This window comes from Trachypithecus francoisi, unplaced genomic scaffold, assembly GCF_009764315.1.
Source record: "Trachypithecus francoisi isolate TF-2019V2 unplaced genomic scaffold, Tfra_2.0 Lachesis_group7, whole genome shotgun sequence".
NCBI lineage: Eukaryota > Metazoa > Chordata > Mammalia > Primates > Cercopithecidae > Trachypithecus > Trachypithecus francoisi.
In genome coordinates, this window is record NW_022681472.1 from 87,112,878 (window position 1) to 87,133,808 (window position 20,931).

The 20,931-nt window shown below is 36.0% G+C and overlaps 1 protein-coding gene across 11 annotated transcripts in view; it reads left to right on the top strand.

Moving 5' to 3' along the window:
- The window catches only part of EFR3A (EFR3 homolog A), a 104,932-nt gene that overhangs the window by 65,889 nt on the left and 18,112 nt on the right, over window positions 1-20,931 (top strand). For 6 of the 11 annotated variants that reach the window (XM_033203349.1, XM_033203346.1, XM_033203348.1 and 3 more), the window contains exons 11-18: window positions 2,548-2,662; window positions 3,580-3,631; window positions 6,633-6,805; window positions 7,125-7,200; window positions 12,241-12,402; window positions 13,034-13,165; window positions 14,266-14,333; window positions 15,612-15,739. In XM_033203349.1, the coding sequence (XP_033059240.1) occupies window positions 2,548-2,662; window positions 3,580-3,631; window positions 6,633-6,805; window positions 7,125-7,200; window positions 12,241-12,402; window positions 13,034-13,165; window positions 14,266-14,333; window positions 15,612-15,739 (906 nt within the window). Of the gene's footprint in view, window positions 1-2,547; window positions 2,663-3,579; window positions 3,632-6,632; window positions 6,806-7,124; window positions 7,201-12,240; window positions 12,403-13,033; window positions 13,166-14,265; window positions 14,334-15,611; window positions 15,740-16,719; window positions 16,771-20,931 lie in introns of all 11 variants that reach the window. The other 5 variants (XM_033203339.1, XM_033203345.1, XM_033203344.1 and 2 more) reach the window with 1 other exon arrangement.

The following is a 20,931-nucleotide window of genomic DNA, read 5'->3' on the forward strand; positions in this document are numbered from 1 at the left end:
GTGATACAACACATTCAGAATAACATGTAAGAATTTAAAAATGAGAGGAAAGAAATGCAGTGTGGCACAGTAAGATTTCTCTTTCAAAATCAAACTTTAACAAAAATCTGGTTTCCTTATTAGTTTCCTTTTTAATTTTTCAGTATTCTGGCAGTTGTCAGATCGTGTGGTTATTCCTGTCGGTGGGCCATGGAACAGGGCTGCTGTAGCTTTTGCACTTTTAAGTTATCAGCCTGTTAGCCAACTCCTCTTTCTTTTAAAATAGTGAAGAACATAGCTACCTGCTGTGTTCTTTTCTTCTGGACTCATTTCTGTTCCGTAGTTCAAATACAAACAGTAGGTATAGATAATGAGATGCTTTTGGTGACTCTGTCCTTAGAGCTAATCATATTGAAGACTCCTACCCAATTTTAAGTTAAAAAAAATAAAGCAATTCTAAAGCATACATTAGTTGCATTTCTTTCCTACTGTTACTATTTTTAGGTCTTTAATAGTCTTGTGTCTAATTAACATCAGATATAGTGGACTCAGTTGACCGTATGCTTGGGAGACAAAAATAAGAGTTTTTCCTTAGGACAATGGTTCTTAACTTTGTTGCACATTGAAATTACCTCAGGATCTTAGAAAAGCACTGATGCTTGGACTTCCACCCCCAGATATTCTGACTTAATTACTTTGGTATGTAGCCTATGCATCAGGATGTTGAAAGCTCCCCGAGGTAATTCTAATGTGCAGCAAAGCTTGGGAACCACTGAATTAGAGAATACTATTCCATACAGTTGAAAAACATGAAGAATGACCTTGAATCAGAGATACAAATGTTGTTGAATACAGGGAAGTATGATAGTGCTTGTTAACTCCAAACTTTTACTGTAGTTAGGTGCTATGGTAAAGAGAAGTGCAGGGTACTTTATGTCCTTGTGGTAATAACTAACTTGTTTGAAACAGAAGGTCAGTGTCCAGTTTTCTGCAAGACTAGGAATGTATCTAGTTGTATGGAAGAATTATAGAATAATAATAATAGCATAGGCTTTGGAAATAAATAACCCTTATCTCAGGCCCTAATGTTAGCTGTGTAATTTTTTGGTAAGAGTTCTTAACTTCTCTAATCCTCATTTCCACAAGAGGAAACTGAGCCAAATAAGAGAACTTAGACTCATAAGGTTATTTTGAGGATCCAAGTACAAAATAGTTTCTTATTTCATAAATATGTATTCTGTAAGTGTTAACTACAGTAATATACTTTATGGAGATGGAGTCATGTTAAGGTTACAAGAGTTTTGACTGCTAATGTACGTGGTTGTGGGAAATGACTTGTACCCCTAGGTCCAATCAAAATGATGAATAGAACAGTTTGAGTTTGTATAAACAGATCATTAACTCCAGTAATAGAAGCTGAACAGTTACATTGAAAAGTCAGCTTATTCTTAAAAAATATTAAAAATGCAGAAAGTTTCTGTAATGACGACATTGAATTTTAAGAAAGTAACATAACAGCCATGATTTGATAGTCTGTTCCAATCTTTCAAAGAAATAAGAAACTTTTAAAGTGTGAGTAAATAATTAAAGGTTATAAATCTTTTGTGACCAGGAAGTAAGTATCAAAAGCTACAGCAGATAAATTTAAAATATTCTCAGAAACTAGACTGCATAAGAAAAATGACAAGTAAGTTATTTACTTATTTTTTACATCAGTTGAATTATGTATGTTGCATTAATTCACAGGGTTTGTAAACTGTAAATTTGGCTTATTATAATGACATTCAGATATTTGAGCAATCCTGGAAAACCAGAGTAGTGACTAATTATTGACTTCTTTACCAATGTGTGGCCTGATTACTGGAACAAAAATCTAGGCTCACAATATGTGGACTAGAGTTTCATCAGAAATAGTACCAAAATATTTTTCCTTTTTTTTTCTTTTCTTTTCTATTTTTTTTTTTTTTTTTTTTTTTTGAGGCAGAGTTTCACTCTTGTTGCCCAGGCTGGAGTGCAGTGGTGCGTTCTTGGCTCACCACAACCTCCACATCCCAGTTTCAAGCAATTCTCCTGCCTCAACCTCCTGAATAGCTGGGATTACAGGCATGTGCCACCACGCCTGCCTAATTTTGTGTTTTTAGTAGAGATGGGATTTCACCATGTTGGTCAGGCTGGTCTCGAACTCCCGAGCTCAGGTGATCCGCCCGCCTCAGCCTCCCAAAGTATTGGGATTACAAGTGTGAGCCATCACACCCGGGCAATATTTTTCCTTTTTCTAAAACTCCAGTCAACTCAAGTCAGTGCTGATTTGTCACTGTTATAATTATATAAAAAAGACTTTGATATATTTATCATTTTAGCTATCAGTCCATTATACACAGTTTATATTGTACCTAACTAAATGATTTTGTGCAAATGAAATTGTAATATCCTTTAATGTTACATGTAGCATACAGACTTGTCAGTGATTGTTTTACCACATGTTGAAAACTTTGGCTAAAAATAATTTGTATTACATGGAAAAGTAGATTTTTTCAATTTCTAAAATTTATCTTAATACTTTCATAGGATTTTTTGGAAGTAACCTACCAGATTATCAGAGGTCAGAAATCATGATGTTCATTATGGGGAAAGTACCTGTTTTTGGAACATCTACCCATACTTTGGATATCAGTCAACTAGGGTATGTTCTCAGACTGTAAATTTGAACTTAATCTTGAATTACATTTTATCCTAATGAAATCTAGAAAATGTTTAAGTTTTGTCTTTTTAAAAATCATTAGTAATAAAATTCCTATGGAAAGCAGTTAGTAGTAGTATGACAGTAGATTGCTAAGCAATTGAATTAACATTTTTAGGCCTTTAGAATCATTTTCAGCTTATAAATTCTGAGCTTTTTCCATCTTTAGAAATTGTTTGACCTGGACATTGTGTGTGTGTGCATACACATTCAGGGTTAAGCTTCAAGTTTCCTGTATAAATTTTAAAAATTAGTATCAGTATATCAGAAATAGTGGCTTATTCCTAGAATTTTAGAACTGAAAGTGATTTTAAAGATTATGTGCTCTGACCCCCTTATTTTATACATTTTATTTGGTTTTATAACATGCTAAAGTTTTTGTTTGTGAATGTTTTTGTTTTTTTAATTTAATAAGGAAGTAATAGTATCTTATTCGGCTTACATTTCTTTGACCATTAATTTGTTATTTTTAAAAATTGTTCTTACCTGTTTATTCATATTTGTTAAAGAGAAATTATACTCATCAGCTATGTTTGTAGTAATTATTTTCTCCAATGTAAAATGTCTTTTAATTTGGGTTGTTTAGTTGTCTGTTTATATGATTAAATTTTCTTGTCATCACACGCATAGGACTGTTTTGAGAGCCAATAACAAATTTTTTAGTTTGATATTTTTAAAGATAATAGTTTTAATTCACATGAATTTTACTTTGGCATGTAAAGTGAGCCATGACTTAAAACTGTCATAAAAATAAAATCTATTTAGCCAATAAGAATAGAGTTTTAAAATCAGTAATTGGAGTAAATGAAGTAATACAAATGCTAATTAGTATAATAATTCCAGCTTTTTGTATATTTTAGGGATTTGGGAACCAGGAGGATTCAGATAATGTTGCTGAGATCTTTGCTTATGGTAAGGCATTTAAGACAAATAAAGGACACACTTCACCTTAAATTACTGTAAGCATTAATTGAATAGCTTCATGTTACAACCTTTCTTTTCTTAAGTAAGTTACTGTTTATGGTTAGTATTTTATTATGTTCTTCATTTTAAAGATTATCCTATAAAAAATATATTTATTTCTCACTTCTTCTGTCATCGTGTTTGATCTTCATAATGATGAAACATACAGAGGGCAGAAACTATCGCCATCTTCTAGATGAGGTACCTGGGCTCAGAGGCTGTGAGGGCAGAAACTATCGCCAGCTTCTAGATGAGGTACCTGGGCTCAGAGGCTGTGAGGGCAGAAACTATCGCCATCTTCTAGATGAGGTACCTGGCTCAGAGGCTGTGAGGCAGAAACTATCGCCATCTTCTAGATGAGGTACCTGGGCTCAGAGGCTGTGAGGGCAGAAACTATCGCCATCTTCTAGATGAGGTACCTGGGCTCAGAGGCTGTGAGGGCAGAAACTATCGCCATCTTCTAGATGAGGTACCTGGGCTCAGAGGCTGTGAGGGCAGAAACTATCGCCGTCTTCTAGATGGGGTACCTGGGCTCAGAGGCTGTGAGGGCAGAAACTATCGCCGTCTTCTAGATGGGGTACCTGGGCTCAGAGGCTGTGAGGGCAGAAACTGTCGCCGTCTTCTAGATGAGGTACCTGGGCTCAGAGGCTGTGAGGGCAGAAACTGTCGCCGTCTTCTAGATGAGGTACCTGGGCTCAGAGGCTGTGAGGGCAGAAACTGTCGCCGTCTTCTAGATGAGGTACCTGGGCTCAGAGGCTGTGAGGGCAGAAACTATCGCCGTCTTCTAGATGGGGTACCTGGGCTCAGAGGCTGTGAGGGCAGAAACTATCGCCAGCTTCTAGATGGGGTACCTGGGCTCAGAGGCTGTGAGGGCAGAAACTGTTGCCAGCTTATAGATGAGATACCTGGGCTCGGAGGCTGTGAGGAGAAGGAGTTGATGAGGTCCACCAAAGCCGCCGGGCTGAAAAACAGAACTCATATTTGAAATCCAAAGTTCTTTCAACATATTATGCTAATTCTTTCTCATACTGACCAAATCCTTGCTTCTGATTGGGAAAATAATTCATTAAAATGAATATTTGCCATTTAAAATTTGAAGTGGCCATCAATAGCTGAAAAGGAAAAGTATACCCAGAATGAAAGATCCTCTGGTTATTTTCTAGCAATTGTACATTTGATTCAGCCATTGCTAGCACATATGTATCCTTTCGAAATCAGTATCTTTTAGATTTATCCTAGAAATGTTTACTACACATGATCTCATGTTTTAAATGGACTGTCTCATACCTAAGTGCAGAAGTACCTCGTATGGTTTTATTTTTAATTCTTTTTAATTCTGTTTATGGCCCTTATCATATAGAAGTTTTGAATTCTAATATAGCCAGATTTATCAGTTTGTTCTATATGTTTTGTACTTTTTCATTTGTATCTTATATAAGAACTCCATTCCTCCTCTGATGATATAAACACTTTTGTTTGTATTTTCTCATAGCAGTTCTAAAATTTTAGCTCTCTATATTTAGAACTTTAATCTGAAGTTTATGTTTATATGTGGTATGAATTTCCCGGGTGGGTAGACAGCTGTCCCACCGGTTTCCCAGCTGACTTATAAAACTACCTCCATCCTATAATAAATGCCCGAATGTAAATGTTAAGTATTCCATATATGTTTATAATCCTGTAAATATGTTGAGATCTCCCACCTGCAATTTAATTTGATCCTAAGCCTTTATTTATATTAGACAAATTCACTAAGTAAATTATTTTGCCTTGCCATCCTGATTATACCATATAGTCAACTGAATGAATATCTATGTGGTATGCTTAAAATGTTTAATAGCAGCTGGGCACAGTGGCTCACACCTGTAATCCCAGCACTTTGGGAGGCCCAGGCGGGTGGATCACGAGGTCAGGAGATCGAGACCATCCTGGCTAACACGGTGAAACCCCATCTCTACTAAAAATTAAAAAATTAGCCTGGCGTGGCGGCAGGCGCCTGTAGTCCCAGCTACTCGGGAGGCCGAGGCGGGAGAATGGTGTGAACCTGGAAGGTGGAGCTTGCAGTGAGCAGAGACCACACGCCCCTGCACTCCAGCCTGGGTGATAGAGCGAGACTCTGTCTCAAAAAAAAAAAGTCAATCAAGTAACTAAGTACAACTTCCCAAAATGAAAATGTATTCCCATTAACCAACTGCCTAATTTAAAATGAGAAAATAATTTGCAAACTTAAATTTAAAATTTGCAGGTCTTACTTTTACCGTTTGTCACCTAAGCTCCTTATATCTGTGTCATACTAACCTTAACTTCTCTGAGCCTCAGTTTCTCCTTATGAATGAGATTGACTAGGGTCTACCTTACAGGGATATGGTGAGGACAAAGTTAATACATATGCAGTGCTTAGAATCATGCCTAACACGTGGTAAATGTATGCTATTACTAACTTTGTTCTCCTTATGAATGATGTTTTTGTAAATTCAGCAAAATCCTACATTACTTTGTTTTTTTTTTTTTGAGACGGAGTCTCGCTCTGTCGCCCAGACTGGAGTACATTGGCGAGATCTCGGCTCACTGCAAGCTCCGCCTCCCGGGTTCACGCCATTCTCCTGCCTCAGCCTCCCAAGTAGCTGGGACTACAGGCGCCCGCCACTGTGCCTGGCTAATTTTTTTTTGTATTTTTTAGTAGAGATGGAGTTTCACCGTGTTAGCCAGGATGGTCTCCATCTTCTGATCTCCTGATCCACCCTCCTCCGCCTCCCAAAGTGCTGGGATTACAAGCGTGAGCCACCGCGCCCAGCCAAAATCCTTCATTACTTTGCACATTTCCTTTATGTCTTCTCTGCAGGCTTCTGTCCATATTTTCTTTCCTCAGTTTATGGTTCTTATAACAATATGAGAATGTTACAAAAAAAGGACTCATGACAAAATTGTTTGTTTTCTTCCCAATAATCAGGTGACCTCTGGATACAAAGCAAAGACGATTGTTACTGCACTTCCAGGGTCTTTCCTGGATCCTTTGTTATCACCATCTCTCATGGAAGACTATGAACTGAGACAGTTGGTCTTGGAAGTAATGCATAATCTCATGGATCGCCATGACAATAGGGCAAAGCTTCGAGGGATCAGGTAGTATGCCATTTTGAAATGTATCTAATGATAATGTTTTTAAATTGCTAAATTAGTATATGTAAGTACTGTGATTTTTAAAAATCTAGCATGTTCAGGTTTTATTAATCCAGAATTTTATTTAATTGGTATTGAGATAATATAATCAATATATTTTAAGATAGCAAATTTTTGGAGGGCACATACGTACTCTTCAGAAGCAATTCAGTAGTATTACAGGCTTATCAAACTCTTAAGTGTAAATACAATTTTCCATATAAGATGTGACGTTGTAAATAAATGTGCTATTCATTAAAAATGATATATTGATTGTCTCTAGAATAATACCAGATGTAGCTGACCTAAAGATAAAAAGAGAAAAAATTTGTAGACAAGACACAAGTTTCATGAAAAAGGTAAGACATCTTCTAAAAAAAAAAATGCATAGTGTAAATTACAGCCATTTGAATTGTTAGGTGGTTTTGTATTGATCTGTGACCTTGAAATGAAGCCATAGAATTTTGAGATTGAAAGACCTCAAGATGCCATCAACCTCCCTCAAGTATAACATCCCTGGTGGTGTCTCCTCCAGCCTGTGTTTGAACATTGTATTGTTGGGCTGTTGTAGTAGTTCTTAATTTCTTCTCTGAGTAAAACATGTTCCTATAATTCTTGCCCTGGCAATCCTCTCCCACTGGAAAACACAGATACTGATTCCTCTTTCAGCGGCTCTTTTGTAGACAGCTTCAAGTTTCTGAAAATAGCTGTCACCATCGAATACATTAACTATGGTGAGTTTTTATTGTCTATTAGGCGTTGTTTTCTACACTATTTGGGATATAAAGATGAGTTGGGCAGGATCTCTGCCCCTAATAGTAGTTTTTGCTGGATTTTCATGATGATAATTTAAATTCTGTAGGTCTACTGGCAAATGGCTGAATTTGGAAAATTATGATATTTATGGTTATTTGCATATTGAGTAAACTTTCTTTGCAGTTATTATTCGTCCAAAGCTTGGGCACCTAATATTTGCCAGACACTTAGTCAACATTGAGAGATACGATAACCATGACACTGCCAGCTGCCCTTACAACAAACACAGTATTGCCATCTAAGGGAGCCTGTTTTTAGAGGTACGAGGAACAGGAGACAGCCCCGTAGGAAGCTAGGTGCAGAGACCTGTAATCCATGTTCTTTTTTGCCTCTTTACTAGCCCATGCTTTCTCCTGACACCGTCTTTAGTGTTACTATCTGTACCTATACTATTGATTGCTGTGTTTCAAGTTAACTCCATTTTAAAACTTCATTTAAAAAATAATTTACAAAATATCACCGTTCCTAAATTAATGTGATTCACTGAATAAAATATTTTAAGTGAGGTTGGCCGGGCATGGTGGCTCACACCTGTAATCCCAGCACTTTGGGAGGCCAAAGTGGGTGGATCACAAGGTCAGGAGATGGGGACCATCCTGGCTAACACAGTGAAACCTCGTCTCTACTAAAAATACAGAAAAAAAAAAAAAAATTAGCCGGGCATGGTGGCGGGCGCCTGTAGTCCTAGCTGCTCTGGAGGCTGAGGCAGGAGAATGGCGTGAATCCTGGAGGTGGAACTTGCAGTGAGCCAAGATTGCGCCACTGTACTCCTGCCTGGGTGACAGAGTGAGACTCTGTCTCCAAAACAAAAAAAAATTTAAGTGAGGCTATACTGTAAATCAAAAAACTGGTTAATAAGTAGGACAGATACATTAATTCTTCTCAATTTTTATTTTTTATTTCTTTATCTCATCTAACTAATGAAGTTATTCTACATAACTGAGGAACTTCAAACAATTTTTTAAAATATTTTTTATTAACAAATTATAAATATACATTTATGGGATACAATATGGTGTTTTGATTATATATATATATAATGTGGAAAATTTAAATCCAGCTAATTAACATATCCATTTTCTTGCTTACCTATCTTTTTTTTTATGGTGACATATTTGAAATTTACTCTCTTAGTTATTTTCAAATATACAATACACTGTTATTGACTATAGTCACCCTGCTGTGTAATAGATCTCAAAACTTAACTCCTTCTATCTGTCTGAAACCTTGTAACCTTTGATCAATAATCTCTCCATTACCCTCCTCCTTGTTCTCAGGCCCCCGCTCTTGCTAACCACCATTCTCTACTTCTGTGGGTTCAACTTTTTTAGATTCCACATACAAGTGAGATTATGCAGTATTTCTTGGGACTGACTTGTTTGACTTAGCATAACGTCCTCCAGGTTCATCCATTATTGTCACAAATGAAAGAATTTTCTTCTAGTGTAAGGCTGAATAGTATTTCATTTTGTGTGTGTGTGTATATATATATATATATACACTACATTTTCTTTATCCATTCATCTGTTGATGGACACTTAGGCTGATTCCATACTGAGGAATTTTTAATCATTACTGATATAATGAATTTTGAAACTCAATTGATAACTGATTTTTGAGTTATTGACTTTATACAATGACATTAAACAGTCATGGACATTGAGACTGGATTTCATTTTATCCGTTATGAGTTATAGAAATAATACTTCTGCTGTTTATTTTGCTAGTCAACCAATTTGAAAGGCTGTAATTTAACAGCAAGATTAGACTATTATTCATGTTAGATTTGGAATCCTTAAACTCTTTTCTGAATTAGTTATTCCTCTGTTTTATAATTCAGAATAACTTTCCTTGCTAAGCATTTGTTTTCATTAATGTAAACCATTCCTTTTTGGGTCTTTCTCTTTAGAAGCAATGTGTTCACACTTTTTTTCCTTTGTCAAAATTTTATTTTTATAGTTTGACACCATTTTTCATTTACCTTCCAATTTGTTTTATCAGTAAAAATGTTTGATTTTCATATGAAAACTAGCAACTGAGAGAAGTTTCTGCAAAGAACTAAAGAAAAAAAGATGGGTTCTGTAGCCACAGGATAATGGACTGGCCTTTAGTTAAGAGAATCTTAGTTTAGCATAGACAGTATATTTTCTGTGTTAACATTGTTTGTTCAGGCAACTGTGTCTCAGATTACTACCCAGCCTAAAAGGACTCCATCTGAATGTTTTAGGGACGTCTTCTATACGGAGTCTGTTTGAAAAATGGTTCCAGGGCTGGAATCCCTTATACATTGGGAGGTATCACTTCACCTGTAATTTCCTAATGAAGTGTATTCTTCCAGAGAAAACAGCGCCCACCACTGAGTCTACAACTCAGTATATGGTATATAGTTTCTCACCATGTGAAAGGGCTCTTGTTAATGTTTCACCAAATCTAGGAATTATGTAGAAAAGAGTACTTTTTTTATGAAATATAAAATATACGGAAATTATTACTTTAGTTATTTTAAGGTGAACAACAGTATAAACAAAAGCATCCCACATGTTCTGTCTTCTTCATAACTCCATCCTCTCTCCTACAAGTAATCACTATCATTGCTCTGACTTTGATGGAAATTGACTCCTTTGAGTTTTTTTTACAGTTTGATAACCTAATATAAATTACCTCCTTGAACTATATTGTTCAGTTTTGCCGGTTTTTGTTATTTGGGTGAAAGGAACCATACATGTGTATTCTTTTAAGTATAGTTTTTTTAATTCAGCTCTATTTTGGTAAAATTCATCTGTGTGTGGCTTTAATAGTATTCCATGATATGAATATACCACAAGTTTTCTTTTGTTGGCACCCATTTGAATTGTTTCCAGTTAGTGAGTGTCATGAACTGTGCTCCTGTGAACATGCTCATACATGTGTTATGCTGTGTATTATAACTCCCATTTCTCCAAGGCCTGTAGGAGAGGAATTGCTGAGTAATAGGTTATGTATTTTTCAGATTCACTGGATAATGCCATACCAATTTGTAAAGTCATTATACCTATTTGTATTTTTACATTACATACTACAGATTTTTTATTTCATCTAATATGGTATGTAGTAGGTAATTTTTAAAAACAAAGTTACTACTTAAGGAACCTGAAGTCTAAATTCTCACATATGTATGCACCACTTTAATGTTTGTTAGTGATGTTTAGAACCATAGAATTCAAGAATATTCTTAGGTTTTGAGAGGACCCAATACATAGTTTTCTTTTCCCCACCCAAGTATAGAAACCGTATGTGTTTGAGAGAGAGAAAGAATGAGAGAGACAAACTCTGGATTCAGAAAGGTGGAAACCAAAATAACAACTTCAGAAATAAAGGAATCTGGAGGGTAGCTTTATATCTGTAGCCAAAAAAGTCTTACTAACACTGTACCACAGATATATGCAGACTTAACCAGTGAGTCATTGTCACAGCTGGAGAACTACAGGCCGCCTTACTGGGATGGGACCTTAGTGCATATTAAATAGAGAACAGAGCAGAATGCATACTTGTTACAGGCAGGCTGGCTTCAGAAGAGTCTGTGCTGCTCTTGCCCAGTTTCTTTTCCTAAAATGATCAGAAGAACCTTCTGAGAAACAGGCTTGGAATATTAAGCCTGAAGTCTCTCCACATGGGAAAAATGAGTGTTCTTAACCCTGCCTGCACATTCTAACCACATGGGTAGCTTAATACTTGAAAAATACTGATACTTTGCCACTGGCCAGTTACATGATATTGGAGGAGGGTGGACAGTAGTGAGAAGTGGGGAGGGCAAGAGCACGGTGGTCATTCCAGTTGTCCAGTGATTCCAGTGGACAGTTAGGGTTGAGAGCTAATTGAGTTAATGTCGCCACTGTGACTGGAAATGGCATTGCACCTATATCCAGGAATGCTTTAGAAAGGAAAGGCTTTAATAATCTTTTATCATAATAATAAATAATAAATCTTTATTATAATGATATTTACTTAGATCAGTCTAGTTGAGGGGAAGCCTCTATGCAATACCTGGGAAGTTTCTGTAACCTCTTCCCTGTTAATAGGCTTTAGACTTGCCTTCAGAGACTCCATGCCAAAATGTAACAGAACCTGCAGATGCTCTTCTCTGTACGGCTAACCCACAGCACAGGGATTGTTCCCCAGTCAAGAGAGCCTGAGTACATTTCCTCTCAGCACAATATTCTTTATCATTGCTGAGGCTGTATTGCCAAAGTATCTCTCAGGATTCTGCCATCCGTTTCACTTTTTTTCTCAAGTCAATCCATAATTTGGTTTTGTTTTTTCAAATTACTGTTAAAAAACATTTTCATCGTTAGCACAGGAACTATTTTTTACTGATTGTTTTTATTTAAGGTTTCTCTTCAACTTTAACGTTAGCTTGTAGTTGTATATTAGCATGTTGACTGATATTAATAATTGGAATTTGACCATCTGATCATCAACTTAAATTTCATTTCCATGTTAAGCTATATAATAACATAGCTATACTGTCAAAGGGTATGCATGTGAAATCTGCCTTTTTTACATTTTAAACATAATTACCTGTTTCCTCTGTCTTTTATCCTCAGAATGGGCAACAGCTATATCGGCACATATATTTGGGTTGTAAAGAAGAAGACAACGTTCAGAAAAACTATGAACTACTTTATACTTCTCTTGCTCTTATAACTATTGAACTGGCTAATGAAGAAGTAGTTATTGATCTCATTCGATTGGCCATTGCTTTACAGGTATGCTTTCATAACCATTCACTGCAGAATACATTTTTTATAAAGCAGACACCGTCTTTGAAGTATTGCCTTTATCCAAGGACATGAATTTTAAAAGGGAGCTATCTAGTTGTAAATCTAAAATACCGAAGACTATGATCACCTTCTTCATTTATTCCTTTTACGTATGTTGCATGAGCATCAACTTGTGTGCTAAATATCCTTCAAGGCCATAGGGATATACTGTGATGAAGAAGACAGACACAGTCCCTGTACCCCTGTACCCACACTTCCTACCCTGGGGGGATAGTCATTAAATAAGAATGACATACATGCAGTTGTTTAATTAGAGTTGCATAAGTGTTATGTAATAGAAGGACAGTATGCAGTGGCTCTATATGCGCACACGCGTGTGTGTGTGTGTGTGTGTGTATGAGAACAGGAAAGGCTTTCCTAGGGAAGAGAGTTTAAGTTGAAAAATCTTGTAAATGAACATTTATTTTCCTTTCAGAATTGTTTTAGAAAATAACTTCTGATAAAGTGGCATTTTTGTTAGCTTTCCAGACTACCCGCAGTTTTCCAGTGTAATCAGAGAAAATGCTGGTGGAGCATAAGAACTTGATCTCTCTGATGTGTTTGTTTCTTATTAAAGGACAGTGCAATTATCAATGAGGATAATTTGCCAATGTTCCATCGTTGTGGAATCATGGCACTGGTTGCAGCATACCTCAACTTTGTAAGTCAGATGATAGCTGTCCCTGCATTTTGCCAGCATGTTAGCAAGGTAATGTATTTAGAAAAGTCCTTAAACTTGAATTTTGTACAAAATTGCTAATTTTATTCCAATGGTGATTATTTTTAACTTTGGTGATTATGTATAATTCTATAAAAATATACAGCCAGTAAACTGAAACTACAGCTAAAACTGTAACTACTGTTTTTATATTTTCTTAGATGAATGTTATTTTATTATAATAGTTTAATGTAGTGGTTGAATGCAATATATGGTTTTCTTCTAGAATACCTTACGTAATTTATTCTGTGACTTTTTTCCTTTGAACCCTTATAAATCTTAGTATCTAAATTTTCTTAAATTACACTCTTTTGTTGTTTATTCTAAACTACTTGAGGCAGATCTCAAAAGTTGAATAATTAGTGTGCATCTCAGAGAATTGTCCTATGTCTTTCAAATATAGTTTTCTTTAGCAGTAACTCTTTACATCGTTATTTGCATGACTTAATAAACATTACAGTGCCCCCAACTTACCTAGCAGAAAGAGTCCACTTTTAAAGACATCTGTAAGAGAGAACTTTATTTTTCTTAAATTGGAAGCACATCGTTTAGTCGTTACTAAAATGTAGGCTTTGAGTGTACTCTAAGAAACAAAACTCATCCATTCATTAATCAGATATTTGAGTGAATAATTGATGCCCACCACTAGAGAATTAAGTATTACAAAAGCAGAGTACCTCTTTGCTCACAGTTCATTGGAGGAGCTAGACCACACAAGTGCCTGGAGACCTTGTACACAGGCTGCAAAAGGTAATGCAGCAGGTGGAGGATGGTGATTTGTAAAGCGATTTACAAAATATTCTTGCTTTATCATACTAGGCTTAATCAAATGTAATGTGTCATCATTTTTTGCTTTATATATTATTTTATTGTCACAGTTTTATCTGTTAAATTTTAAAAATAATAGATGTGAAAACAGAACAGACTGTACACTTGGGCTGTAAACTTAGCTTAAATTCAAAAACAGTGATGATGGTATTTCTTATAAATGTTTAAAGTTGTTTTGTTTTTAAGCTGTTTTCCAAATTTTTATAGCAAGGTCCTGAGGGGTGGGATTTTTTATTTTTGTTCTGTTTTTGAATATTTTTTAGGTTATTGAAATTCGAACTATGGAAGCCCCTTATTTTCTACCAGAGCATATCTTCAGAGATAAGTGCATGTATGTTAATCTTTATGTTTTAAGGATGGGGTACTGACTTGATAAACCAATCAGTAATAATTATAAAGGAGTAAATATTGTTTACAGTAATTCCTGGTGTTTTATACTAATCATCATTTTTGTCTGTCATTTAATTATTTCCCTTGTTATAAAAGGACCTGCGCATTATGGATGTTGACTCATGCACAACATGGAGTCAATCTTGAGAAAGTTTTTTAAGAGTAAGACTTGGCCGGGCGCAGTGGCTCATGCCTGTAATCCCAGCACTTTGGGAGGCTGAGGTGGGTGGATCACCTGAGGTCAGGAGTTTTAGGCCAGCCTGGCCAACATGGCGAAACCCTGTCTCTACTAAAAAATACAAAAATTAGCTGGGCGTGGTGTCATGTGCCTGTAGTCTCAGCTACTCAGGAGGCTGAGGCTGGAGAATCACCTGATCCCAGGAGCCGGAGGTTGCAGTGAACCAAGATCACACCACTGCACTCCAGCCTGGGCGACAGAGCGAGACTCCATCTCCAAAAAAAAAGAGAGAAAACCTACCCCAGTTTTTAAAAAATGTTGGCTATGTCTCTTAAATATAGCATATTTTATGTTCTCATATGTAAATGATCAAACCTTTAAGAGAATACAGTATCCTGTTGAAGACGTTCAGTAATAGGTAACAATACTCAAAATATTGTGGAAGAAAGAATGTATTAAGGAAAATCAGTGTTATTTCCTGCATTATTTCTTGTTCTCTAAAGAAAAGTATATATATGAATAATAGTTTGTTTGAACTTTTGGGCTATAAAAGCAGTTTATATTGAAAGCATCAGTAACATAATATCAAGCAGTTTGAAAGGAAGGTAAAACCTTATGTGGGTGGGCAAGTACTTCCTAACACTTAGCTGGCTAATATGGTTTTCATTAACAGTCAGTGGGCTGCATTTTTATTTTGTCTCTCAGTACACTTTTTAGTTAACATGACAATAAAAGCTACATTTAGTGTTCTTTGTTACTTAACAAGTGAAGATCAACAGAGTCATATAAGGCTAAATTCACTATTGGAATGTTACTGGGCGAAGAATCACTGCAGAATGGTTAATATATGGGACCGCATACTATGTGTTTTTAAAGAGCTCAAATTAGTTGCCTAAAATATACTGATTTTTCTGTTACTACAGTTTACATTGTGTTTATATTTAGAATATTGAGGCTTTTGCTCTAGAATGTTTTCCATAGTAACTTATTTTTGCTCAGTAATTTAATACTGAATGATTGTTGCTTTGATGAAATTGGCAGGCTTCCAAAATCTTTAGAGAAGCATGAAAAAGATTTGTACTTTCTGACCAACAAGATTGCAGAGTCCCTAGGTGGAAGTGGATATAGTGTTGAGAGATTGTCAGTTCCGTATGTACCACAAGTAACAGGTAAGAGGAGGATAATTAGAACTCTCACTCTGGTGATTGCTTATGTTATAGTAATTTTTTCATTACCCAGTTAGCAATGAAAATTAATTCTGGTGTGTGTCCTTACTATAGCCCAGCCATTTTCAAATGCTTCAGAGTATTTACTTCTGTTTTTTAATTTTGCTATTGAAAACCTTCAGTAAATCTCTAACAACATAGATATGATTTTACCACAAGCAAATCAAGTCCTTGAATATTTATTGTTATAATACTTAATATTTTATTTAATAGTATATTTTAAAGTGAGATCTTTTCTCATTAAATGATATTCTATTTAAGTTATGGAAATTGATGAAAATTGTTTAATGATAAGTGATTGTTGAGGTTAATGAATTAGACAACTTTTGTTCTTTGAAAGAGTACAGACTGTTGTTATATAAATAAAACTACAAACTTTTTGAGTTAGGGATTTTTTTTTCTCTGTGACCTATATAGTTCCTTCTATTCTTCCCATTGCCTGAAATAATTCTGTTTGAAGGTAAAATTGCATAGTGTCTTGTATTCAACCTTTACTGTAAAAATTAAAATCAAAGAATTTATGTCTTATACTTTCATTTTCATTTGGTGACTATATAAATAGTAAATTTTGTGAGTTAGTTCTTCCTTTGGGGATACCTCTGTTCTACAAGAGAACCATTTGATTTCACTTAGAAAGATTTCTGGATTAGTCACTACAAGTAGCGCAGTCTTTGTAAATGGCTTTTTTTAAACAACATGGATCCAAAATACATACATTTAGTACAGTAATAATTGTTCATAACAGTCTGAGATGTTAATGAGTGCTTTTGCATTTTCTTTTAAATTTTATGCTGTAAAAGATTGTGTTCCTCAGGAACTCCTTGAGGAAATAAAAGTGCTAAGAATAAAACATTATTAGAGCTTTATAATTTAAAAGATTAAAAAACATTTAAAATATTTTAACTCTTATAATTTGAATTTAGCTCTCTTTCCTTCAAGCAAAAAACCTCTTAAACCCAGGCACAAGCACAAAGGTAAATCCAGTTGTCAGTTTGGCCTGCCCTTTCCCTCACCTGTCCTCTAGGAAAATAGCTTAATAAAATGTGCCTTTTAGAAAATGGGGCCAGTGGCCTGCATATTTTCTGTAATTAGTTTAATTATTATTTTCCTTTATCTTCCTTATAGCCATAGTTTATTTTTACCCCTGTTATTTCTCTTTACCCTGTTCCTTTAACTCTTAACAATTTTTAATGAAAGCTCTGGTACTTTTAAAATTTTTAACAAATGGTCTGCACTTCCCTGATTCCTCCCACCCCTAAAAAAGATGTATTCTCTCATAATCCATCTCTGCCAATGACTGGAAGAATTCTGAATGTTTTAGTGTCTACTTAATTGTATAACTGCATAGAAATCATAGATTTTTCTGATTTGTAAAGACATAGTTTAGAACCTGTCTGTGGCATGAGTATCCTACCTTAATGCAGAAACAGAATAAACAGTGATATTTTATGGGATACTGAATCTGTAATTAAATTTCCTTTTGCTGTGTAACCATCAGATAATTCATTTAAAAACTTGAAGGGATTTAAGAACAATATATTAAAATAAAAAGCAGAACATATTTAGTTTGTTGTGTATCATGCAATACCCATCATCATCACAATAGTAGCTACCATTTATTATGCACTGTGTGCTAGGCATTGTGATAAGTGCTTTGTATTCATTTTCTTATGTAATTCTCATAATGGTTTGGTGAGGAAGGTAGCATTATCTTTGTTTACAAATGAGGATAGTGAGGCTAAAATTGAATTAAATGATTAGGTGACACCACTACCAGCCTCTCCAGTTAGTTGCTTAATAAATTATTTGATTTCACTATTTTTCAGGGGCTCAAGTATTGCTCACGCATCCAGAAAGATCCAGATTGATTTTTATCATTTATTTCTCTAACTTCTACTGGGTACCTACAATTTAATATATATCAGGCACTGTTATGACTTTCATAGGGTAGCAAGATGTTAAGATGCCATTCTTATCCTCAAGGAATACAATCTAGTGGGAAAAGCAGATGAATGATTGAAACACAGTGATAACTGGATCTAGAGAAAGAATGATGATCTAAAGTTTATTGAACTATTGATGCCTGGCATCATAATAATGTGGTTGATAAATGTTAGCAGATTATTGTATTTCACTTGAATCAACCTAGAATTCGAATGAATAGTGTATGTTTAGGCCTGTGCCAAGTACTGCTTTATGAGGGGAAAACAGTAGTGTCCCCCATCTGAATCATTCAGAGGTATCAGTGGCTTCAGTCAACTCATACAGTTATTTAAATATTAAGTGAGCACCTCCAGTGTGCTAGCTGCTGTGCAATCAAAAGCCAGAATGAACAAGACAGGTAGTTCCCTACTTTCACAGAGCTCACAGTCTCTCTTAAATGTATTGTTTACTTGAACCACAAAACACAGCAGATGATTGGTATTATTCTAGATGCATAGGAAATAAGTTAATTTCATTATATAATTTTTCTCTAAGAAGATAAATAACCAGGCAATTGTAATATGACTATACGGCTATGATTAGGGACATTTTGGGTCCTCCAATAGCAGGTAAAAATATTTAATCCAGGTTTGGCAGGCCAGGCATGTCTTCCAGAGGAAAAAAGCCTCTAAGCTGAGCTTGAAACAGGTGTTAGGCAAGTGAACTGTGCTTCATATGGTAGTAACAACATGTGTGAAGGAATGAGGTAGGCAAGAACAGGATTTGTTCTGTGAATTAACACAGAGTGATGACAGACTTCAGGGAGTGGAGGTAGGAATTGTAAAGCAAGGTGAACTAGTTTAAACTCTGTTCTGAAGGCAGTGGGGAAGCATGAGTGATTTTAATCAGAGGATAACATGATCAGAGTTGCATTTTAGAAATAGTACTTTGGTTGTAATTTTGCAAACTGGGGATGGGGTGACTATTTATTTTGATGGCATGTTAGTCATCCTTAGGAGAAATGACAGTGGCCCATAATAAAGAGGCATTAGTGAGAATATTGATTGATATGGAGAGACAAGGAGAAAGCCAGGGATTTTGTCCAGGTTTCTGGCTTGGGCACTTGAGTGGATGATGTAAAACTGAGGGGACACATAGGATTTACTTACCATTTCATTTGCTTGTTTTTTTTGTGTATATGTTTTGTTTTTCTCGGAGGGATGAGAGATAAAGCTGGTGTATTAGTCCATTTTCACGCTGCTGATAGAGACATACCAGAGACTGGGCAATTTACAAAAGAGAGAGGTTTAATTAGACTTACAGTTCCACATGGCTGGGGAAGGTCTCACAATCATGGCAGAGGGTGAAAGACACTTCTTACATGGCAGTGGCAACAGAGAATGAGGAAGAAGCAAAAGCAGAAACCCCTGATAAACCGATCAGATCTCATGAGACTTATTCACTATCACGAGAATAATGTGGGAAAGACCAACCCTCATGATTCAGTTACCTCCCTCTGGGTCCCTCCCACAACAGGTGGGAATTCTTGAGATGCAATTCAAGTTGAGACTTGGGTGGGGACACAGCCAAACCATATCAGCTGGGCTCAAGTGAGGAAGGAAAGAAGTACATATTTCAGCTGAAACTCTCTATAAGTAGTTTTGAATCTGGGGTGGTAGAAGGATAGAGTTTTTGTTAACAGAAATAAATAGGAAAAAGTGGCTGGTTTTGGAGACAATCCTCTTGTTGAGTATCTTTGACAGTGGAGCATGCAAGTAAAGTAGCTTGAGGCAGTTAGGAGTTAGGACTGGGTTTTGTGTGAGGGTTAGGAGGTTATAATGAAAATTTTGAAAAAAGCAACATAGGGGATTTTGCTAAAGCCTTCAGGGAGGATGACTTCTCACAGTGAAGGCATGGAGATAAAAAGGATGGAATGGCTTTAGACAGTTCTCTTTTCCTGAGGAGAGGCTGTGTTGGGAAGGAACGTAAAGCCCCAAAGCTGAAAGTCTCAAGAATGTGAAAGGAAAGTAAGGTAATGTTGGAATGTGGGTGCTAGGAGGTTGGGGGGTGAGAAGGCAGCTATAGAGGAGCTTCCAAAAAGGGAAAGGTAACTTGGCACAAATTGCTGAAGCTTCAGAGAAGTAGAAAATTGATTAAGACCTTTCTTTGGATTTTCCTGGAAGGTGATTATTGATCACCTTTGAGACAACACTCTATTTCCTTTTTGTTCTCAATGATTTTGCCGCTCAGTGACCCCTTTCTGGCCCCCATACTTCTCTTTTCTTTTTGTATTATTGGCTTCAACATGACTCTCTTTCTGCAGCCCCTCAGCTTTCATAAATTAACCCAGAAATTCTTTTATAGCCTCCTTTGAGAGAAGTCCTTATTTTTACTTCCGGAGAGACCTTGAAAGTTAGTGTACCTAGATGCTATAAGCAGATCAGCATGGATGACCGCATACTGCCTTGTGGCAATTCCATTGATGTGTTTCTGTCCAGTTACTTATATCAAAGCATATGATTATGAAGGAAAAACAAAAATTACAGGGTCTAGGTTAACTCAGCAGTAGCCACATGCAGGATATAAAATATTCTCATCCTGAAAATTCTTGAAAAACAATGTGTCCTGTTTTGTTGCAGTTGAGTATGTACTGATTCTGTACCTTCAGCCTTCATGCAGTAGAACCTGAGTGACTTTTTTATGGTAGATACAAAACCCAGAGTCTCACTGAATTTCATGCATGGGTATATAGGTCAGACATCAGTGTACATGACGGTAGTACAAGGCTGAAGGATGATGGAAGGGAACTTCATTAATAACCGATAGTAAGTTTTTGTAGCTCAGAAGAAAGAGGGACAAGTAGAAATAATTGGAGTAATATTTAACACTTAAGGAAGTGATGTGATGTTCAAATAGGCCTTGAAAGATAAGAATCTCTATAGTGAGGAGGATGGCAAAGAAGGACAGATAACAACATGTTTCTAGAAAGCAGATATCCCACAGCATGTACAGAGGTTAGAAAACAGGCATTTTTGAGTTGAACACCAGATTAATTAGGGAAGGCTGAAGTTACTGTTGGTAAGATCTGATGAGAGAGCCTAGAATGTCCTTTTAATTCACAAGCAGTTGGGGAGCATAGCTTGGGGAATTATGTGGTTAGTGTTTTAAGAAACTTAGTTAACATGGTGGTGACATACAGGTAAAATTGTAGA